At 38.8% G+C, this 23,066-nt stretch overlaps 1 protein-coding gene and 1 long non-coding RNA gene across 2 annotated transcripts; one reads left to right on the forward strand and one right to left on the reverse strand.

Annotated features, from left to right (window-relative positions):
- Positions 1-3,141: 3,141 nt before the first annotated feature.
- Positions 3,142-16,399, reverse strand: LOC113175290 (uncharacterized). The gene is made up of 4 exons (XR_003299953.2): positions 16,311-16,399; positions 6,403-6,540; positions 6,130-6,276; positions 3,142-3,250 (listed from the first exon to the last, which is right to left on the reverse strand). It is a non-coding gene; the product is annotated as an uncharacterized LOC113175290 (long non-coding RNA).
- Positions 16,400-16,414: 15 nt separating this feature from the next.
- C1galt1c1 (C1GALT1 specific chaperone 1) lies at positions 16,415-21,809 on the forward strand. The gene is made up of 2 exons (XM_026379563.2): positions 16,415-16,651; positions 19,011-21,809. The coding sequence occupies exon 2, from the start codon at positions 19,016-19,018 to the stop codon at positions 19,970-19,972; it is 957 nt and encodes a 318-aa protein (XP_026235348.2). The 5' UTR covers positions 16,415-16,651; positions 19,011-19,015; the 3' UTR covers positions 19,973-21,809.
- Positions 21,810-23,066: the final 1,257 nt, after the last annotated feature.

The raw sequence follows: 23,066 nt of genomic DNA on the forward strand, positions 1-23,066 counted from the left end.
AAACCCAGGGGTGCCTAACCATTGATGCACACCCCCAGCCCTTTTTTGTATTTTATTTAGAGACAGGGTCTCACTGAGTTTCTTAGCACCTCACCATTGCTGAGGCTGGCTCTGAACTCATGATACTCCTGTCTCAGCCTCCCAAGCCACTGGGATTACAGGCATGTACCACCGCGCTCCTGGCCTACCTCCAGAAATCTTAGGTGATTTCTCCTTTCTTTAGCCTCCAGAATCTGAGCTGGGATTAAACTCAGTGGTAGTACTCTTACCTAACATGCTCATGGCCCTGGGTTCCAGCCCCGACAGAGCAAAAAGAAAAAAATAGTACCTATCATTCCCTCATGGCCTTGCTCTTTACCAGATTTCAATGACATAATCCAAGGTTAAAGCATACTAATATTTTGGTTTTGTTTCATACTTGTTCCAAAATTCCAAAGGAAACACTATGAACTATATTAAATCAACAAATATTTTTGAGGGCCTAAGATATACCCAGCATTGTATTACATCCTGTAACACTGTGCCAAAGAACAGAAGAAGAGTCACAGTGAATCTACTCAGCCTTAATTTTTTTTTTAGCCTTGTTTGTAACATCAACAATAAAGAATGTATTCTGGGGCGGGGGAACAATGTGGAAAACTGACACAAACTTTTTGTCAAGTTAATTATCTAAATTGTAGCAAAAGTTTTAAAATATACTTTTTTAACAGTATTGAAGTGGGGGGTTACCATTGAGCTACATTACCAGCCCTTTTTATCTTTTAAACGTTTTGAGACAGGGTCTTAATAAGTTGCTTAGGGCCTAACTAAATTGCTGAAACTGACCTCAAACTTGTGATCCACCCTAGTTGCTGGATTGCAGCCATGTGCCACCAAACCAGGCTAAAATCTACATAATCTTTGACCCAGTAATTCTGCTCCTAAGAACTTATACTAAGACTGTCTGGGGGTGAAGCTCAGTGGCAGAGTGCTTACATAGCATGAGGACCTGAGATTTAAAAAAAAAAAAAAGGAATTTATACTAAAGAACTAATCAAAGATATATAAATGTGAAGCTGGTACTGCAATTGGGGGATACTCCCAATGCCCTTTCTATAAATGAAGTTAGAATTTGCCCTGGAACCTCCCTAACACTTGTGTTTCACTGCTGTTCCTATGTAGTGATATGTACTGCAGCATTATTTATAATACTAAAAGCTTGCAGGTGCAGTGGTGCATACCTACAATCCCAGGGTCTTTGGAGTCTGAGGCAGGAAGATCTCAACTTTAAGGCCAACCTCAGTAATTTATCAAGGCTCTAAGCAACTTAGTGAGACCCTATCTCAAAATAAAAAACAAAAAAGGGCTGGGAGCCAGGTGTGGTGGTAATTCCAGCAACTCAGGAGGCTGAGGCAGGAGGACTGCATGAAGCCAGGCCCAGCAGATTAGTAAGGCACTCAGCAACTCTAAATAAAATATAAAAAAGGGCTGGGGATGTGGCTCAGTGGTTAAGCACCCCTGGGTTCAATCTCTAGTACCATTTTTTTTTTAAAGGGAGGGGTGGTCTGGGAATGTAGTTCAGTGGTTAAGTACCTCTAGGTTCAATCCCTGGTACCAAAAAAAAACAAATAACAATAGTAATAATAATAAAAACTTGAAAATAATCTTTTTTTACATATTGTTATTAGTTATTGATGGATCTTTGTTTATTTCTGACACTGAGAATTGAACCCAGTGCCTCACACATGCTAGGCAAGTACTCTACCTCAGAGCCACAACCCTATACCTTGAAAATAATCTTAATATCTAAAATCAGAGATTAGGCAAATTATCAATTCTGCACCCATATGATAAAATAGTATATACACATTTAAAACATATCAGTAAACAATTCTTAAAAGAGAGATAGCCAGGCATGACGGCACATGCCTATAATTCAGAGACTCAGGAGGCTGAGGCAAAAGGATCACAAGTTCAAGGCTAGTCTCAGCAACTTAGCAAGATCTTAAGCAACTTAGAGACACTGTTATCAAAATTTTAAAAATAAATAAAACAAAAAGAACTGGGAAATTAGTTCGGTAACTAAGTGCCCCTGGGTTCAATCCTTAGCACCAAAAGCTAAAATGAAATAAAATAAAAACAGGAAAAATGCATATCTTCCTGAGTGTGAAAAGTTTTAATTTTATATATAGACAAACCTGAGCCAGGTGCAAAGAGGCACATACCTGTAATCTAGGCAGCTCCGGAGGCTGAGACAGGAGGATCACAAGTTTAAAACCAGCCTCAGCAACTTAGCAAGGCTCTAAACAACTCAGTGAGACCCTGTATCAAAATAAAATGAAGAGCTGGGATGTGGTTCAGTGGTTAAGCACCACCCATGGGTTCAATCCCTGCTTTCAGAAAGCAAAGAAAAACCTGAAAAAATATACCCTAAATTTTGGGTTACATCCCTGGACAAATTTACCTATTTTTTGAATTTAATATTCCCCAAAAGGGACTATATATCTCCATTGTCACATTGAACATTAGCTATACTCCCAACTTCTCCTAATGTCATTGTCTGTGATTTTGCATTTATAAATGGGTCTGACATTTTTAATCCCTTTGGACTTCTGGTTAGTAATGTCTCATTATTACTTTTTTGAACTAATAGAGATTCAGAGAAGGTTGCAAGAAATGTATAGAGAAGTTCTATGCACTCTTTCCTTACTGTCCACCAATGTTAGCATCTTATACAGGTTGAATACACCTTTTCCAAAATTCTTGGGACCAGAAGAAGTGTTTCAGATTTAGAATTTTTTTCAGATGTTGGAATATTTGAATATACATAATGAGATATCTTGGAGATGGAACCCAAGTCTAAACATGAAATTCATTTATGTTTCATACATACCTTATACATATGGCCTAAAGGTAATTGTATGTTTGGTATGCCTACATTTTGACTATAACCCATCACAGGTGGTCAGGTGTAGAATTTTCCACTTGTGGAATCATATTGGTACTCAAAAAGTTTTGGATTCTAGAGTATTTCAGATTTTACATATTAAGACTAGGGATGCTCAATCTGTACAACTTTAATACAATATTGTTTTAGCTTTTTTGCTGCTGTGACTAAAAGATCTGACCAGAACAATTTTAGAGGAGGAAAAGTTTATTAGAGGGCTCACAGTTTCAGAGGTCTTGGTCTATAGATACCTGGCTCCATTCCTTGGGGCCCAGGGTGAGGCAGAACATCATGGCAGAAGACTGTAGCAAAGAGATGTGGCTCCTGTGATAATCAGAAAGCAGAGAGAGAGACTCCACTCACCAGATAACAAATATATACCCCAAAGGTGTGCCCCCAGGGACCCACCTTCTCCAGCTACACCCTACCAGCCTTCAGTCACCACTCAGTTAATCCCATCAGGGAATTGATTCATTAATTAGGTTATGAGAGCCTTAACCCAATCATTTCATCTCTACATCTTCTTGCATTGTCTCACATATGAGTTTTTGGGGGAACACCTCACATATAAATCATAACAAATATCAAAACCAAGAAATTTACATTAGTAGAATCCAAAGGGCTTATTCAGATTTCACCAGTAATATATCATTTGTGTGTGCATGTGTGGGTGAGTAATTTTATCACATGTGTAGCCTTGCATAACCACTACCACAATAAAGACAGAACGTTTCCATCGCAAGGATCCCTCAGGTTGCCCTTTCATAATCACACCTCCCTCCCACTCTGCTTCCCTAACCCCTAGAACCCACTAGTCATTCCTCCTTCTCTATAATTTTGTCATTTCAGGAATGTTACATAAATGGAATCACACAGTGCATTACCTTTGGGGATTGGCCTTTTCTTTTTTGTTCTGTTTTGTTTTTGCATTAATGGGGATTGAACTTGGGGTCACTCTGCCACTAAACTACACCTCCAGTCCTTTTTATTTTGAGACAGGGTATTGCTAAGTAGTCCAAGCTGCCCTAGAACTTGAGATCCTCCTGCCTCAGCCTCCCCAAATGCTGGGATTAGAGACATGTGCCACTACACCCAGCTGGCCATTTTTTGTTTGTTTTTATTCAGCATAATTTTCTGGAGATTGATCTATGCTGTCACATTTATCAAGAGTTCATTGTTTTTTCTTGTTGAGTAATATTGTATGGGGATGTGCCACAGTTTATTTAACCATTCGTCTGTTGAAGAACATCTGGATTATTTTCAGGTTTTGTTTTATTGTAAAATAAAATCTCTATATATATTTGTTTAATCTTACTTTTTAAAAGTCTTCAATTTATGTCACCCAATAACCCTAGAAAGTCTCATCTTCCTATATATCAGGACTTGATAAAAAAAAATCCATGCTTAACATCACTCATATGGCATGAGTTTATGTTTTGTTTGGGGGGAACTGGGGATTGAACCCAGGTGCAATTAACCACTGAGATAAGACCCCACCCTTTTAATTTATTTTTTATTATGAGACAGAGTCCTGCTAAATTGCTGAGGCTAGCCTTGAATTTGAGATTCTCCTGCTTCAGCCTCCTAAGTCTCTGGAATTACAGGCACATGTCAACATACCTGGTTCATAGGCATGGTTTTAAGAGAAACAAGCTAGATTAATAATATGTAGTTAAACTGCACTTTCTGGGATATACACACATGTGTATATATGTATATATATTTAGTAAGAATATATACATATATATGTATTTATTTGTCTGTCTCTGTCCCTAGACTATGAACTACAAGTGTCCCTAGACTATGAACTACATGGAACAAGGACCATGATTGAATTGCCCATACTTATAACTGGGCACAGGGCCTGGTATAGACATTTAGAAAATGTTAGAATCTCAGCTGGTGTAGGGGTGCATGCTTTTAATCCCAGTAACTCTGGAGGCTGAGATAGGAGGATCGCAAATTCAAAGCCAGCCTCAGCAATTTAGTGAAGCCCTAAGCAATTTAGCCAGACTCTGTCTCAAAAGATAAAAAAGGGCTAGGGATATACTTCAGGAATCAAGTGCCCCTGGGTCAAATCCTCAGTTCAAAAAAAAAAAAGTTAGAATCTGATCTCTAAGATTAGATGAGGCCCAGAAATAGATGTTTTATAAGAAGCTTCACATATTACATGGGCAGTCAGGGTTAGGAACTACTATTTAGTGAAGCAATGAATATGTAAAGGGAAAGAAGGAAAACTCCTGGTAGGAAAGGGCAAACTCGGAACAAAGGGAATACTGATGTTCTATTATCTGTCTTCACTTCAAGGAGATCAGAGAATGAGATCTCTGTGTTCAGAGTAACCTCTAGACTGCATGGTAGGAAATCCATTATTTCCAATGTTGTGTTCGAGAAGTGCTATTATTAAATCCATAGATGTCTGAGGCAAAGAAAAAACAGCTTTCTCCTGCTCTATGAAGTTTACCCATTTGAAAGGCTTTCCCACACATCTTTTGAGCCCCAGACACCTCCCAGATTTTAATGGAAAAAGCAATAGGTAGATTGGAAATGTAGATCAGTGATTTGCATGTACAAAGCCTTTTATCACCAGCATCATCCCCCCCAAAGGCAACTGATGATAAGGATTATCTGGAGTTTCTAATTTGTTTATGTGGCATAATTATATGTATCAGAGCTTTGGAGAAGAGGAACAATATAGCTCCTTATATTACTGGATCACCTGAATAACAGCCTGAAACTATGCCTTGACAAATGTCAATTCTACCAGACCTCAAACAAATATGTTACACATATAAAAATCACAGCAGGTATGGGGCATAGTCTGGGGAAAGATTACTGAATGGCTAAGGCCTAACATTTAAAGACATTTGGAAAATTCAGCAGATACAACAGGAGCTGTTTGAAGGAGTGTTCAAAGCTTGTAAAACAGTCAATGAACTGACTCAGGGTGGGTGAAAATTAGCCCATATGCTAGAAAGGGCTGGGCAAAGGGCTGTGGAATTGAAGAGAGAAGAGAAGGCAGGTACAAAATGCCAAGTCTTAGGCACAGAGTATCAAAATAAAATTGTCCTTGCTGGGGGACCTTGTCCAAAAATAAAACAAACATTTTTCTTTTTGGTACTGGGGATCTAACCCAAGGGTACTTAACCACTGAGCTACATCCCCCAGCCCTTTTTAGTTTTAATTTTGATAGAGGGACTCACTGTTACTGCGGCTGGCTTTGAACTTGCAATCCTCCTGCCTCAGCTGCCCAAACTGCTGGGATTACAGACCTGTGCCACTGTGCCTGGCAACAAATGAGTTTTCAATGGGCAACTTCTCTTGTGTGCCCTTCTTCTTACTTGAATCATCTGGGTGTAAGGAAAAGAATCGAATGAACAAAATAAGGAGAGGGGAGAGGCAGCTCAAAAGTAACAATGGTTTATTTGGGACAAACCTGTGGAGGGGGACATGTAGAGACTGAAAACCATCCTTACCTTAGAGCTTGGAGCACATATGCGGGGAATTTTGCAGTTGGGCCATTTAGAGAAGGGTCCTTTCAGGTGTCTTCAGAATTTCAGTCCCATGGGGTCACGGTGGTGCATGCCTGTCTGTAATCCTAGTGTCTTGGGAGGCTGAGGCAGGACAAGGGTGAATTCAAATCCAACATCAGCAAAAGTTAGGCACTAAGCAATTCAGTGAGACCCTGTCTCTAATTAAAATACAAAATAGGGCTGGGGATGTGGCTCAGTGGTCCAGTGCCCCTCAGTTCAATCCTGTACCCACCCCCCACCCCCCAAAAAAAATAAGAATTTCAGTCCCAGAAAACAATTTCCTTTCTGAGGATGATGGGAGTGTTTGGGGGTTCTTTGCTTGATAATGGGGTTGAGGTCAGGGAGTCAGAGTGACTTTGAGATGATTCTTCTAATATGGAGTATACATTTCAAAATGGCACTGCCTATGTCAAATTCTTCCCAAGACTGGAGATTGTCAAATTGCTTGGAACAGGATTCTGTTTCAACATGTTCTGTACACTACCCCTGAGGCCTTTAAAATTAGGGCTAAAGGACTGGGGTTGTGGCTCAGTGGTAGAGCACTTGCCCAGCATGTGTGTGGCACTAGGCTCAATTCTCAGCACTGCATATAAATAAATTAATCAAGGTCCACCAACAATTTTTTTTTTAAATTAGAGCTGGGGCCAGGCACAGTGACACATGCTGTTAATCCCAGTGACTCAGAAGGCTGAGACAGGAGGATCCTAAATTCAAAGCCAGCCTCAGCAACTTTGGGGGCGGGGCGGGGTCTGAGCAACTTAGCCAGACCCTGTCTCAAAATAAAAATAAAAAGGGCTGAGGATGTGGCTCAGTGGTTAAGTGACCCTGGGTTCAATCTCTAGTACCAAAAAAAAAAAAGTAGATAATTGTAGAAAACATACTCAGGTATGGGGTGCATGGGAGGAGGGGACCATAGGCCTGGGCTGATTGAGGAAAGGGTATCTCCATTATGCTGCAGAGTTTAACTATAGGCTCAGCAGGGAGAGTGAGAAGGTAGTCTAACAGTTTATGCTTTGAATATAACCCTTGCTGCTCTGCCCAAATTAACAAATGAATTACAACTCTGACAGAGAATATTGCCTTTGAATCATTTCTTTAAAAGCTCCCTATTGGCTGGAGATGTGGCTCAGCGGTAGCTCGCCTGGCATGCGTGCGGCCCGGGTTCGATCCTCAGCACCACATACCAACAAAGATGTTGTGTCCGCCGAGAACTAAAAAATAAATATTAAAAATTCTCTCTCTCTCTCTCTCTCTCTCCCCCCTCTCTCACTCTCTCTTTAAAAAAAAAAAAAAAAAGCTCCCTATTTCCCCTGATGGGCAGAAACACAGCCTCTGGGACACCAGACCCCTGTGTTTCTCCTTTGCCTGCAAAGCAATAGAACTTCTTTTTACTCTTTCTCCAAATTGTATACTCCTTATTGGATTGGCATTGGGGACAAGGACCAAGTTTGTGGTAATAGCAAGACACCTGAAGAAGAGGCCTTGACATGCTGGGCAAGTGTTCTAATACTGAGCTAAATCCCCAGCCCACTATAAATTTTAAAAACTGATGAATGCTACAAACATTTAAAACATCAAGAAGAAACAATACTTTCAAATATTGCTACTAGTCAGCTATCAATGGGTAAGCAGGGAAAAGACACCTAGACAATGAATGGTGACAGAAAACCACAGAGAGCCTTATCTGACAGATGAGCACCTGGCAGATGGGGGCTTGTTATGTTAAAACCTCCCCCAGCCATAATTGCATCCCCTACCAGGTGGCCCCTCACTTATCACCAAAATTACCATAACCCCCAATCACCTGGGAAACTAAAATATCAAGACTCTCACAACAAAAGCTTTCTGAGGGCTATTCAAAGGGAAAGAAACTGATTTAAGGAGAAGGAAATGGAGGCAAAAGGGGGGGGGCCTCAATTTTCTCAAAATCTCCAACTCTGAGGACCACACAACTTTCTTGGAAGTAGTCCATGTAGTTCCTAACACAACACTGACAGCAAACAACACTAATATATTTCATTCACCAGAAGTAAATTTATCTGCAACTTGATTTCTCTTCAGATGGATCCCCGAAATGCCTGTTCTCATTCTACTAGAATCATTCTAACTACTCAACCTGAGGGGGAAAATGACAGAGGGGAAAAAAGAATAGAGAGTGAGGGCTAGCTAACTAACTGCATTTCTAACTTATTTTCACAAATTTCACAAACATTTATAGCCTATCAATTCAGGACCCTTCCAGGAACATAAAAGGGTTCATGCAAGGGAGACAGGCCCAAAACTTAGGCTTGTTTAGTGTTCAAGGAAATCTGAATTTGTTCACTGCTTCATTGTTAAATTGGGAGGGTTGAAAGGACAGCACCTAGCTGGGCATGGTGGCACATGCCTGTAATCCCAGTGGCTTGGGAGGCTGAAGCAGGAGGATCGAAAATTCAAGGCCAGCCTCAGCAATTTAGTGAGGCCCTAAGAAACTTAGCAAGACCCTGTCTCTAAATAAAATATAAAAATGGCTAAGGATGTGTCTCAGTGGTTGACTATCCTTGGGTTCAATTCCTAGTACCAAAGGAAAAAAAAAAAGAAAGAAAGGAAGGAAGGATAGTACCTAGTATAGGACCTACTTCTTAGTAAACATTACCTTCTTCCTCCCTTCTCCTTATAAAAATGATGTCTGTATTACTCTATATGGCCCAGATACAAAGCAGAATCCCACAAGACCAAGTCTCTATGTGCAACCACATATAAAAAAACACTTGCCAGATGCAGTGGTGCACGCCTATAATCCCAGCAGATTGGAAACTGAGGCAGAACCATCACAAGTTCAGAGCCAGCCTCAGCAACAATGAGGTGCTAAGCAACTCGGTGAGACCCTGTCTCTAAATAAAATACAAAATAGGGCTGGGAATGTGGCTCAGTGTTCAAGTGCCCCTGAGTTCAATCCCCAGTACACCCCCCACGCAAAAAAAAAAAAAAAGAAAAGAAAAAAGAAAACACTCCAGGCACTGGGGCTGTAGCTCAGTGGCAAAGTGCTTGCCTAGCACAAGTGAGGCACTGGGTTCATTCCTTAGCACCCAGTTTATTTGTTTAAAAATAAACAAAAAATAGAGGCATGTTGTCCATCTACAACTATAAAAAATTAAAGAAAGAAAAGAAAACACTCCAGTGAAAACATGACATTTCAAAACTCTGGCTAAATTCAGCTCACCCCAGTCTCCAATTTTACTTCACAAAAGAATAGCTCTGGTAAAGATGTAACTGTCCTTAGAATGCTAAGTGGAATGTATGAAAAGACAAAATGCTCTCTGGCTTGGGAGAAGTTAGACAACATTCAATTGTAACACATCTTGTGCTTTCAAACATAGATTTGAAGTTAATAAATTGCCTTCACATATACACTTATAGTATTCCATCTTGTGTTGTGAACTCCATAGACTAGATTTTTTTTTTGTACTAAAGATGATTGAAGTCAGGGTGTTTAACCACTCAGCCACAACCCCATCCCTTTTTAATTTATTTTTTATTTTGAGTCAGGGTCTCATTAAGTTGCTTAGGGCCTCACTAAATTGCAGACACTGGTCCCTCAATTTATGATCTTCCTGACTCAGCCTCCCAAGTCACTGGGACTACAGGCATGTGCTACCATGCTTGACTCACTGACTAGATTGGGCAGGGGGCAGGGTACCTCAGAGAAAACGTGGTTGCACTAACCTAAGGCAGGAAATCGTTAACCACCACTGAACTCTATAGATATGTTCTGTGGCAAAACACTTTCTAAAGGTAGACATCAAAAACAGAAATCCAAAAGGAAAAAGAATGGACCAACTTAACATTACAAAACTTAAAATATGTGTGTGATTAAACATCAAACATCAAGGAAAACACTTACAGAAAAATGTATTTGTTATTCACATTACAAAAATCTATAGCCTTAATACAGAAATCAATTAAAGATCTTAAAAGTATGGGGAATTATATAAGATAACTGCCAGCCTGAAAAAAACAGACCATTCACAGAGAAAGAAATACAAATGGCAAAAAAGTTAAAAATTAGCAAGGGAGCTGGGGGGTAACTCACAGTACCAAAGGAAATCCAGCCCCAGCAAAAATGAGGCACTAAGCAACTCAGTGAGACCCTCTCTCTAAATAAAATACAAAATAGGGTTGTGGACGTGGCTCAGTGGCCGAGTGCCCCTGAGTTCAATTCCCAGTACCTTAAAAAAAAAAAAAAAAAAAAAAAAAAAAAAGTATTCACTTTTTGACCAGCAAGCCTACTTCTAGTAATCTTTCCCATAAAAATTAAAGAACCAGCATGTAAGACTAAATGTGTAAGGGAAAATGCATTATTGTTTTAATAAAATAATGGGAAATATTAAGAGAATGGTTGAATTATCTTCATAATGGAATATTATGCATAAAATAAACAGTTTATTTCACTAACATGCACTAAACATTTCCCTAAGCACACCAAGTTGCATCTTGTATGGGAGGGTTGCTTTTGAATTTGGTTGCCTTCATATGCAGAGAAAGTAAGGCAAAATTGCATTGAAAACTGACAACACTGCTTTGGTAATACATTTCTGTGAAGCGCATGCATTATTTAGCCGAGAGGTCATCAAATTGTTGATTCACTTGCACACAAGCATTCAAATCTGTCCAGAGGCCTTTGGGAAAATAACCAACTTTCCATAAACATTCACTGGAATAATAAATAGTGAAGAAAATCTAAGGTTGATGATTTTCTGCATAAATCTTTTTTTTTTTTTGAGGGCTAAAAATATCTTCTGTGTTTACCTAAATAAAGTAACAGTAACACATGTAGCTTTTCTGTCTAGAGTTTCTCAATGGTTTATCTTCCAAAAACAAAATATATTGTCTGAACAAATTTATTAATATTATTATTAGAAGTGTTTTTGCATTGTTGGGGATCTAACTGAGGACCTCATGCATGCTAGTATTATTTATTTTTTAGCGTATTTTGGCCTCTAAATGAATTGCTTGCAATCTCATTTTTAAATATTTTTCTATTCAATTACCACCTGAGATCTTGTTTTAAATTAACAAACCCAGCATGGTGCCACACACCTGTAATCCCAGCTACTTGGGAGGCTGAGACAGGTGGATCACAAATTCCAATCTCAGCCTCAGCAATTTAGCAACACCCTCTCTCAAAATAAAAAAGGGCTGGGGATATAGCTGATTGGTAAAGCCTCCTGGGTTCAATCCCCAATACCAGAAAAAAAAAAAAAACAGCAAAACCATTTGCCCTCCAATAAATATATATTAAGTGTTTACAAAGTCAGGAACTTGCCAAGCATTATTTAAAACTCTCTCTCTCTCTCTCTCTCTCTCTCTCTCTCTCTCTCTCTCTCTCTGTTACCAAGGATTGAACCCAAGGGCACTTAACCACTGAGCCATATCCACAGCCCATTTTATTTTTTATTTTGAGATGGGGTCTCACTAAGTTGCTTAGGGCCCACTACATTCCTGAGGCTCGCTTCAAACCTGTGGCCCTCCTGCCTCAGTCTCCCAAGCAGCTGGTATTATAGGCATGCACAACTGTATCTGGCTGTAGTCACTCTTTACTTTTTTAGAATTTCATATTTATTTACTTACTCCATGCCAGGGATTGAACCCTAACTTTTTTTGAAGACTTTCAAACATAAACAGAAGTAGAAAGAAAAGTATAATGAAACCACATATACTTTTTATAATTTCAATATCAACTCAAAACCGATCTTATATCTGTACCCCAGCCACATCCCTCCCTTCCAGATTATTGTGAAGCACTTTCTGGATATCATATAATTTTGTCCATAAACATTTCAATATGTAACTACAAGAGATAGGGACTTCTCTACAAAAATTCACAATATTACTAGCGCTACTAAACATACTCACATAGACATATTCATATAATTTCTCATGTTATAGAAACGGCTGGGGTACAGCTAGCATAATCAGGCCCTGGGTTCTATTTTTATTACAACAGAAAAAAATATTACATATTCTCTTCTATAACCTTTGTAAAAAACTTACTACATTTTATAGAGCTTTCCATGTTAATAAATATAGATAATTTCAATCCTATTGTATAGAAGTTCCATGCTCTATTTAACCAGGATTCTATTGTTGGGTTAGGGGTCTTGAGCATTTCATTATTATAAATGATGCAAATTGAATAGCAAAATTGAGTGAGTCAATTAGCATGAATCACTTCACAGAGTGCTCAGCAAATAGCAAGCTCCTTATAAATGTTAGTATTATTTTTATATTGTCAAATTACCCTGTGTTAAGGTTGAACTAATTTATATTCCCAGCAGCAGGGGTGAGGGGGCTTGTCTTCCCTAAATCCTCACTAATTGTATTGTATTGTTTCTGGTGCTGGGACTGAACCCCAGGCCTGTCTTACCATGCTAGGCAAAACACTAGATGTGTGTATTTTTAAAATTAGACTAAAAAAGGAATATCATTTTAAAAATGCAATCACCTAACAATAAATCAATCATCTAAATTCATTTCAAATGCCAATTATATTTAAGCCCTGCTTAAAGTAGAAAACCTTATTTTTAGACAACCCCTTATTAACAGAGTTTTGGGTGTTGAAAATTCCATGGTTTGTTTTTGAGCATTTTGAACCATTATATCCAGTTTGGTTTACCTTCCTGTATAAAAAGAATCATTTTTTTTGCCCAACATGGTGGGGAACCCTGTAATCTCAGCAGCTAGAGAGGCTGAGGCAGGGGGATTGCGAGTTCAAAGCCAGCCTCAGCATTTTAATGATACCCTAAGCAACTCAGCAAATTTATAAATAAAATATTAAAAAGGGCTGAGATGTGGCTAAGCAGTTAAATACGCTTGGATTCAATCCCTGGTACCAAGAAAAAATCATTTTATATTCTTCTAGTTTTACTGAGGCATATTTGGCAATGATTACCAAAATCAAGCTAATCAATATATCTGTCATTTCAGGTAGTTACTCTTTTTTAGAAAAAACATTTTATTATTATTATTATTTTTTTTTATATTTTATTTTTTTTTTTTAGTTCTCGGTGGACACAACATCTTTGTTGGTATGTGGTGCTGGGGATCGAACCCGGGCCGCACGCATGCCAGGCGAGTGCGCTACCGCTTGAGCCACATCCCCAGCCCCAGAAAAAACATTTTATATTTTTCTATTTTAGTAAGCTTTTTCACCACTTTGACCAAATGACCTGACAAGAAGAGTTTTAGAAAAAGAAAGTACATTTTGCACTCACAGTTTTCAGAGGTTTCGGTCCATAGACATAAGGCTCCATTGCTCTGGGCCCCAGTGAGGCAGAACATCATGGAGGAAGAGTGTAGTGGAGGAAAGCAATTCAGAACATGACACCAGGAAGCAGAGAGAGAGAGCAAGCTCTCCTCACCACAGACAAAGTATATGCCCTGGCCATACATGGTGGCATGTACCTGTAATCCCAGCAGTTTACAAAGCTGAGGCAGGAGGATCCCAGATTCAAAGCCAGTCTCAGCAAGTTAGCAAGGCTGGCTGTAAAAGCAGTCCATTTTAGGCTTTGAATATAGCCCTCGCTGCTCTGCCACTGTGGCTTAATTTTTAAAGGACATATATCCCTTCCTCTCTCTCTCCTCCTCCCCAATCTCTCCCCTAATCTCAGGGAAAACAGGATCACTTTTCTTCCCCATCCAAGGCAGAATTACCTGTTCTTGAGGACACACCCACCACACGAAGGAAGTAATTAAGACTTTGGGGATGGCACCTGAAGATCTCCAAAATGACTACCAAATTAAGAAGCCTGAGTGCATATGGGTGAATTAAAACTCTAACATAGAACAAGTAGAGTGTAGCCTTCGCATCACCTGTTTTAAAAGCCCCCTGGTTCTCCCTGATGGGCAGAATACAGCCTCTGTGACAGGAGTCCTCTGGGCTTCTCCTTTGCTACAAAGCAACAAAACTTCTTTTTCTTTTTTCTCAAAACCCTGTCCTCATTATTGGACTGGCATCAGGGACAAGGACCAAACTTTTGGTAACAAAACCCTGTCTCAAATAAATAAATAAAAATAAAAAGGGCTGGGGATGTGGCTCAGTGTTTAAGCACCCTTGGGTTCAATCCCTGTGACATAAAACAATATACATACATTAACAAAATATAATGGAGATATTCTTTTTAATGTTGCCTTGCTGAAACAAGGCCTCAAAACCTGGTTTAAAATTTTCTCATCTCCACGGAAATTTTCAGTAAAGACAAAAGATTTCTACAATTTGAAGAGAAACCAGAGTATACAATGGAGATATTCTGTAGTCTTAAGTTTCTTTCTAGTCTTAGACTTCATTTTTTGTGTGTGTTCCTTTAGTGTACATCCCACCATTGTAATGAATTGTTTAATGTCTTTCTTCTCTGCCAGACTGAGAGCTCTATGAAGGCAGGAAACTTATTTTAACATTATAGCCCCAGAATTTAGGGTAGTGCTGCCAGGATAGTAATTGCTTATAATCTATTTGTTCATTGTTTCATTGTTCCCTGAATCTTTCAGTCTGCTTAAACTGGATCACTTCGAGATATATATATATAGTCCCATATATATATGATTTTAGGAAATCCGGCTAAGTCTACACTCAGTGTTATTTGAATGGGATCTAGTGACAGTGCACTTTTACACACACACACACACACACACACACATACACACATATAGTTATATATAGTAAAGTGAATCTTTTTGTACTAGAGATTGAACCCAGGGGCACTTAACTACTGATTCACATCCCTTTCTTAATTTATTTATTTTATTTTGTATTTTGAGACAGGGTCTCCCTAAATTGCAATGGTTGGCTTTGAACTTGTGATTCTCCTGCCTCAGCCTCATGGGTTGCTGGGATTACAGACATGCCACGTGGAGCACAAAAGTGAATTTTATTTTATTTTTTTTTTAATTTTTTAATATTTATTTTTTAGTTCTCGGCAGACACAACATCTTTGTTTGTATGTGGTCCTGAGGATCGAACCCAGGCCGCACGCATGCCAGGCGAGTGCATTACCGCTTGAGCCACATCCCCAGCCCAAAAAGTGAATTTTAAAAGACAGATCACATATTTAGTGAAAAGGGAGTTTGCACTCTTAGTTAGGAGCCCTGGATTCTAGTCCCATCTCTGCAGTTATTTTATTGGTGGCCTTTCAAAAGTTACTTAGTAATTGTGGGCCTGGTTCCTCGTCTGTAGTTCCTACATTAACTCTACAAATATGTACTGTCAACTGCATGCTGGCACTAGCTTAAGTGCTAGGGATTTAATAAATGCTTACTCTACACTTGAACTTTTGCTAAGGGAATCAAACTCATAATCTTCTATAAAATAGACACTTTTGTGTTATTTTCCAAACATTACTAGAAAGTGGTTGGGGATTTAGCTCAAGGTCAGAGTGCTTGCCTAGCCAATGCAAGGCCATGGGCTCCATCCTCAGTATTGAAAAAAGTTAGGAAAACACACACACATATACAGCAACCAAACTTTACAAAAGAAACCAAAGCATAACGAGGTGAAGTAACTTTCCCAGGTTATCAAAAGACGGGACGACAGGATTGGATTCCAGGCAGAGCGACTTAAAACCCCATTCCAATAACAACTGTGAATCCTTATTCTAGAATTGAATTACTATTTTAATGGCCTGCATTTTTATCTGAGCCCGGGTATACAGTGTGGAGCACTCTCTGGTCGACAAAAGGGTAAAAGAAGCTGGGAACTTTAGAGAAACCATCTAAAAGAGTGAAACTAGCGCAGCAGGAAGCAAAGCTCTTCGGGGCCGGGGCAGCCATTCAGCAGGGTAGAGAAGAAGTGGGAGGTGTCATCGAGTTGTACGCACTCACGCTTCTCTGGGCGTCTCATTGGGTACTGATGAACGTTAAGGTCACTCCAGCCCTGCGCGTTTCTCTGAACTCGACGAGGGGCGGGGAGAAAAGGCACGCTGCGTGCGCGCCGACCTTTTCGACGTCTGCGTGGGAAGGCGGCCCCTCCGCCTGGCGCAGAGTTCCTCTGCCTCGCCCCCCTCCTTCGGAGCGTCGGCTTCCTTGATCTCCCCACCTTTAGCTATACCAACGAGAGGACACCGCCAGCGTCTAGAGCAGCCCGGCTAGGAGCGGGACTGAGTAGCAAGAACGTGAAAGGAAGCCGTGCCTTCCTATCCCCAAGCCATTCTAGACACGGGTGAGTGCCAAGGTCTACCTCCCCACCCCAAACTCACCCCGGAGCGGCTGGCCCCCTCCGTTTCTCCGGGGGAGGCCTGGGCCCTAGCTTGTTCCCAGCATGCTCTATGCGGGATGCCCGGGCAGGTGCTGAGGGAGGACCAGTGAGTTAGAGAGATGGAGAGCCACCTTCTTGGTGGCACTCCCTTAGCACTAACATGGGGTCTTGGGGTGACCCTGTCCTACTCCTCACTTCTGCATTTTGTGGTCCTCCCTTTTACATAATCCACCTCACCCACCTTTACCTTCTAAAACTACCACTTGGGTAGTTTTTGCCTTGTTTCCGTGCGCAGTTTTAAGTTTCCGTCTGTCATGTTAAAAAATTCCTATCCTGTGCAGCCCCCAGTGTTACTTTTTTTTTTTGCCTCCCCAAATAGGAAAAAAAATCCTGAAATAATTGGTGAAAATAATCTTGTAAAATTTGTAGATTTATTGCGTTTTAATTAATATTTTCTCAGCCAGAAGTAGGGTCCCCACCAAGAAGAATTCCGACACACGTATGCCATAATCAAGCAAGAGGCATGTGAATTAGCATATATTGGCCAAATGAAAACTGTGTAATACAAAATGCCAAAATCCTATATAAATTAAGTTTAGAGTGTATCTGACAATTCTTTAATTAAGCAGACCTTGTTTTTTGTTGCTTCTCACTTCTTGGAATTGTTTATTGATCAAGTTCTGTGAATGATACAAGAGAACCAACATCCTTCTTCTTTCCCTACCTCACACTCAGGAATTACATCTACTAATCTATTCCACACCTTGGCCTGATAGCAGTCAAAGTCCATTTCCTTTAGAAGAAAACCATGGGAATGGTTTCCTTGTAGCAGTGTGGTGGTGTTGGGTGTAAAACGTCATCAGAGGGCTGGGGTTGTGGCTCTGTGGTAGAGCACTTACCTTGCATGCATGGGGCACTGGGTTTGAGCCTGAGCACCCCATTAATAAATAAAATAAAAAGGTATTGTGTCCATCTACAACAAAAAAAATTTTTAAAGTCATTAGATGCCACATTTTTTAAATTTATAGGAAAACAAGGTTATTCAGGAACTCATTTATTAAATTCTCAATAATATGGTAGAAGCATTGTTTAGATTATTAGTCTTTAATTGAAAAAGAATTAAACAGGTCAGGAGATCTGAGTTCTAGTCTGCTAACACTGACTAGCTTTGTAAGTTTGGGTTACTTAACCGTGCAGTCCTCCATTTCCTATCTGTAAAATGAGAAAAATGCCATTATGTACCTTCTAAGGTTCCTTTCAACTTTGAGAAACAAGGGGGAAATCTAAATAGCTCACTAGAGTATTTTGTGGAGATAGAGAAGAGATTGGGGGAATTTTCAGCCTTTGGTAGCATAGACGTGTGCATACAGTTTTCTCAGTAGTTATATTTAATGTTTTCTTTTAATTTCTAATTGAAATGTATGTGTAGACTTTTCCCATTTTACTTCCCCAAAGAAGAAAATGCCTTTTGAGGAAGTACTAATGTTTATCAATGATCCCTATGCCTATATTTATTCATTTTTTCATCTAGATAGCTTCATTTTCATTGGGGGCTTTTATTCCATCATTAGTTGGGATGAGGCGAATCACAACCTCTGGGACAGGAGTCTCCTGTTTCTCCTTTGCTAGCAAAGCAATCAAACTTTTTCCTTTTTCTCAGAAAGAAAATGGCTGGGATGACTTATTGGAAACCCATAATCTTAGGAACGGGAGGGTAAACATTAACAATATACATTGAAATCTATCAATCTCAAGAAACTTGATTTAGATGTACTCAAAACACATAAGACATTACCCATCAGTTAAACAAAGCAAAGGTTGAAAAGAGAAATGTTAGCACAGATGCCATTGGTGATTTGCCAATTATAGGTGATTTATCTGTTCAATCTAAAGTATTGATCTAAAAGTCCATTTATATCTTCAGAGGTACTTAAATAATATAGTGCAAGATTGGGGTACAAAATTATTTAAAGAATGATGGACAGATAACCTCTGTAACATTGGTTTCCAGGGCTAATACCTCGATTTAATGCTTGGTTAATTAAATCCTTATAGATAAAGTACAAAAATAACCTTCCCACAGCAAATCCTCCATAGAGGAATTTCTGCAGAATTATATTCTATACTGAATAGAAGTCAGATACCATTGAAAACTAAAGATTCTGAAAGTGCTTAATACTGACTGCAACTAAATTGATTTCAAGCTTGGGATTTTTTTTTTTTTTTTTTTTTTTTTTAGCATTAAGAGCAAAATGTCAGAATAAAGTAATACCAAACCAAATGACTAGACTAAGTGTTTTAAGGGTCTTTTTCTTCTTTATAGGAAAAATGCTTTCTGAAAGCAGTTCATTTTTGAAGGGTGTGATGCTCGGAAGCATTTTCTGTGCTTTGATCACTATTCTAGGACACATTGGAATTGGTCATGGAAATAGAATGCATCACCATGAGCATCATCACCTACAAGCTCCTAACAAAGAAGATATCTTGAAAATTTCAGAGGATGAACGCATGGAGCTCAGTAAGAGCTTTCGGGTATATTGCATCATCCTTGTAAAACCCAAAGATGTGAGTCTTTGGGCTGCAGTGAAGGACACTTGGACCAAACACTGTGACAAAGCAGAGTTCTTCAGTTCTGAAAATGTTAAAGTATTTGAGTCAATTAATATGAAAACAAGTGAAATGTGGTTAATGATGAGAAAAGCTTACAAATATGCCTTTGATAAGTATAGCAACCAATACCACTGGTTCTTTCTTGCATACCCCACTACATTTGCTATTATTGAAAACCTAAAGTATTTTTTGTTAAAAAAGGATCCATCACAACCTTTCTATATAGGTCACACTATAAAATCTGGAGACCTTGAATATGTGAGTGTGGAAGGAGGAATTGTCTTAAGTATAGAATCAATGAAAAGACTTAACAGCCTTCTGAATATCCCTGAAAAGTGTCCTGAACAGGGAGGAATGATTTGGAAGATATCTGAAGATAAGCAGCTAGCAGTCTGCCTGAAATATGCTGGAGTGTTTGCAGAAAACGCAGAAGATGCAGACGGAAAAGATGTATTTAATACCAAATCTGTTGGGCTTTCTATTAAAGAAGCAATGACTAATCATCCCAACCAGGTAGTAGAAGGATGTTGTTCAGATATGGCTGTTACTTTTAATGGACTAACTCCTAATCAGATGCATGTGATGATGTATGGGGTATACCGTCTTAGGGCATTTGGACATCTTTTCAATGATGCATTGATTTTCTTACCTCCAAATGGTTCTGATAATGACTGATAAGTGAAAAAAGAGCATGTATTACTACAGCGGTACATTTTTTTTTTTTTTAATCTGGTGGCACTGGTATAATTAGACATTAAAGTTTATTAGTATGTTTTTAAATAGGGTGGTATTTTTTCCTTAAAAGACAATTTAAATGTGTTAAAATGTTTTAAGAATAATTTTGCAAATAAAGGACATATTTATAAATATTTATGTGATAAATTCTAAACATTAAAAATTTGACATATTTTTGCTAATTGGTTAGAAAAATTTAACATGTCTTTTTAACTTTCTAATATATTCAAGTGACATATCTAGTTGTGAATTTGTGATTAAAGCAAAACTTTTAGCTCTGTATTTCCTTTACTCCTAATGTAGATTTATGTTCTAAGCCACCTCAGGTGCCAGTGGATTTGCCCTCACAGAATACACAACCAAGCAACCAAGGAAATGTTCCTATCCACTATTAAAGAAAAGTTGAATTCTATCCTTTTGAGAAAATTTAGTGGTATTCCTCAGCACACACAGTTTCTATGTGACTCTGTATTTTGGCATGCAGATACTGAAATTGGAGAGGTGACTATAAAGAATGTAATGTCATTTAGTTCTCGGTGGACACAACATCTTTGTTGGTATGTGGTGCTGAGGATCGAACCCGGGCCGCACGCATGCTAGACGGGCGCGCTACCGCTTGAGCCACATCCCCAGCCCAAATGTAATGTCATTTAACTGTTGTTTCAGTTAATCAAGCTCTGAGTAGAAACTTAGATAAAAGTGAATCAGTTAAAATTTATATATTACTGTTAGGCAAATGAGTTCTGTGGAAGTCTGCAGAATTTGGGCCACCTGATAGTTTCATTTTAACTGAGTCTGTCATATTTTTTATTTTTAGTTTTTTTGTACTTGCTCAAATTCTGAAAATTTTCTCATTTAGTGGTTGCACCACACATAACTGTTTTTGCTGTGGAGGCCCTAACCTTGCATCCACATTGCATTACCATACCATTTACCTAATATCAGTGGCTACCCAAAATCTTTACACAGTGGTACCAGATACAGTTGTTCCTGCATTACAAATGTGTGAAATACGTGGAGCAGATTTGTCCAATAATCTGGCCAGCACATGCTGAATTAAGTCAGATCAATAAGCCCCCATAGGGGCTGGGATTGTGGCTCAGTGGTAGAGCGCTCGCCTAGCAAGAGCAGGACCCGGGTTCGATTCTCAGCACCACATAAAAATAAAGGCATTGTGTTATATCCATCTACATCTAAAAATAAATAAATATTTTTAAAAAGTAAGCCCCCATAGGGTATGAGACCATTACATTTTAGGTATCAGTATTTCTTGTAGGGCTGAGGTTGTGGCTCAGAGGTGGAGTGCTCACCTAGCCTTTGTGAGGCACTGGGTTTGAGCCTCAGCACCACATAAAAATAAAATAAAGTGGGTGGGGGTTGTGGCTCAGTGGTAGAGTGCTTGCCTAGGATGTTTGAGGCACTGGGTTTGATCCCCAGCACCACATAAAAATAAAAACAAATAAAGGTATCATGTCCATTTACAACTAAAAAAAAATAAAGTTATTGTGTCCACCTATAACTAAAAATTAAATATTAAAAAATATTTCTTGTAGCAGACATCATGATGCTAATGGTCTCCCACAGCTTTAGCAAACTAGAAAGAGAATTTCCTCAGGAGGGCTATGGGCTTCAAATTATTGATCCTCATAGTAGTGTGTCAAACCCTTTGTTTTAATTACTCTGATCTTCCTCACTGGGACGTTTGGTTAAGATGAAACACTAAAAAAAAAAAAATTAAAAAGATGAAACAATAATTTTGAATAATAAAACTTTTTTATCAAGCACCCTAATAATATGTGGTTCAGTTGAATTACTACTGATCAAAATCATGCTCAGCATGGGTACAATGATAAACAATCTCTCTCTGAATGTGACACCCTGCTCCCAAAACAAATACATTAAAATTTCCTAATTTTTTGTGTTGCCTTCCCTAGAACAATACTATGTTAAAATTTTTCATCTTAGTTACATAAGTATATCAATTTATTATAATAAATATCAGGATGCATTTATTATTTGATTTGCTAATAAGTGCTAAGGTAATATATTCTTCAAACCAAATCGAGGATCATAATTTTGAACATGAGTATTTTTGTACACGTAATTCTTTGATATTGCCACAAATAATGTGCTGTCTCAGCTGGGCATGGTGGCACACACCTGTAATCCCAGTGGCTTCAAGAGGCTGAGGCATGAGGATGGTGAGTTCAAAGCCAGCCTAAGCAAAAAGCAAGGCATTAAGCAACTTAGTGAGACCTCGTCTCTAAATAAAATACAAAAGAAGAAGGGGGCTAGGGATGTAGTTCAGTGGTCAAATGCCCCCGAGTTCAATCCCTAGTACCAAAAAAAAATTGTCATTCAACTCATGTATATACAGATAAAATCTGAATCACTGACATAGAAAATACTACTACTGAGGTCATGGTTACAGATTTGATTTCCATATATGTTAGTTTACACAGAAAAATAATACATTCAATAGCCAAAAACCGACCCTAACCCCACTCTGTTAATGGGCGAGAATTGGGAAGAATAGATGTTTAATAGAACTTGAGTATGTAAATATACTTCACATATGCCTAGTGGCAAACATTAAACAGCACAGGTCTAAACCAATTTTAGAAATGAAAGACACATCGCCTATCCTTTAGGTGAGATGTGAAGGTGAGAAAACTTGAAGTTTCTTCCAAAAATTATTTTTCACCTGTCTTGAATGCAGTGGAAACTGCAGACTGAGTTTAAGTAGGCCCCAGGCCATCTCCTTGAATGAGTTCAATTATTGGATTTTCCTTCTTAAAATTAAAACACTGGATCTGGGGAAAGATAGATTAGACTCCTCAGTGTTTTTTTTATTTGATGTAGCAAAAGGGTTGCCGTGTATCAAATCTGATTTATGATGCCCAAATTTTTCTATAATGCATTTAAAGAAACATGTCTATTGGATTTTCTCAAAGCAGAACACACCTATGTTGGAAACAATGCTGAAAGCAGTCTAGTGATCATGTATCACTAATTTGCCCTTCATTTGTTGGTA

This window comes from Urocitellus parryii, chromosome X, assembly GCF_045843805.1.
Source record: "Urocitellus parryii isolate mUroPar1 chromosome X, mUroPar1.hap1, whole genome shotgun sequence".
In the NCBI taxonomy this organism is placed as follows: Eukaryota; Metazoa; Chordata; class Mammalia; order Rodentia; family Sciuridae; genus Urocitellus; species Urocitellus parryii.

Bases quoted from the DNA above. Each gene is read 5' to 3' on its own strand.
- C1galt1c1 (XM_026379563.2), top strand. From the start codon at position 19,016: ATGCTTTCTGAAAGCAGTTCATTTTTGAAGGGTGTGATGCTCGGAAGC.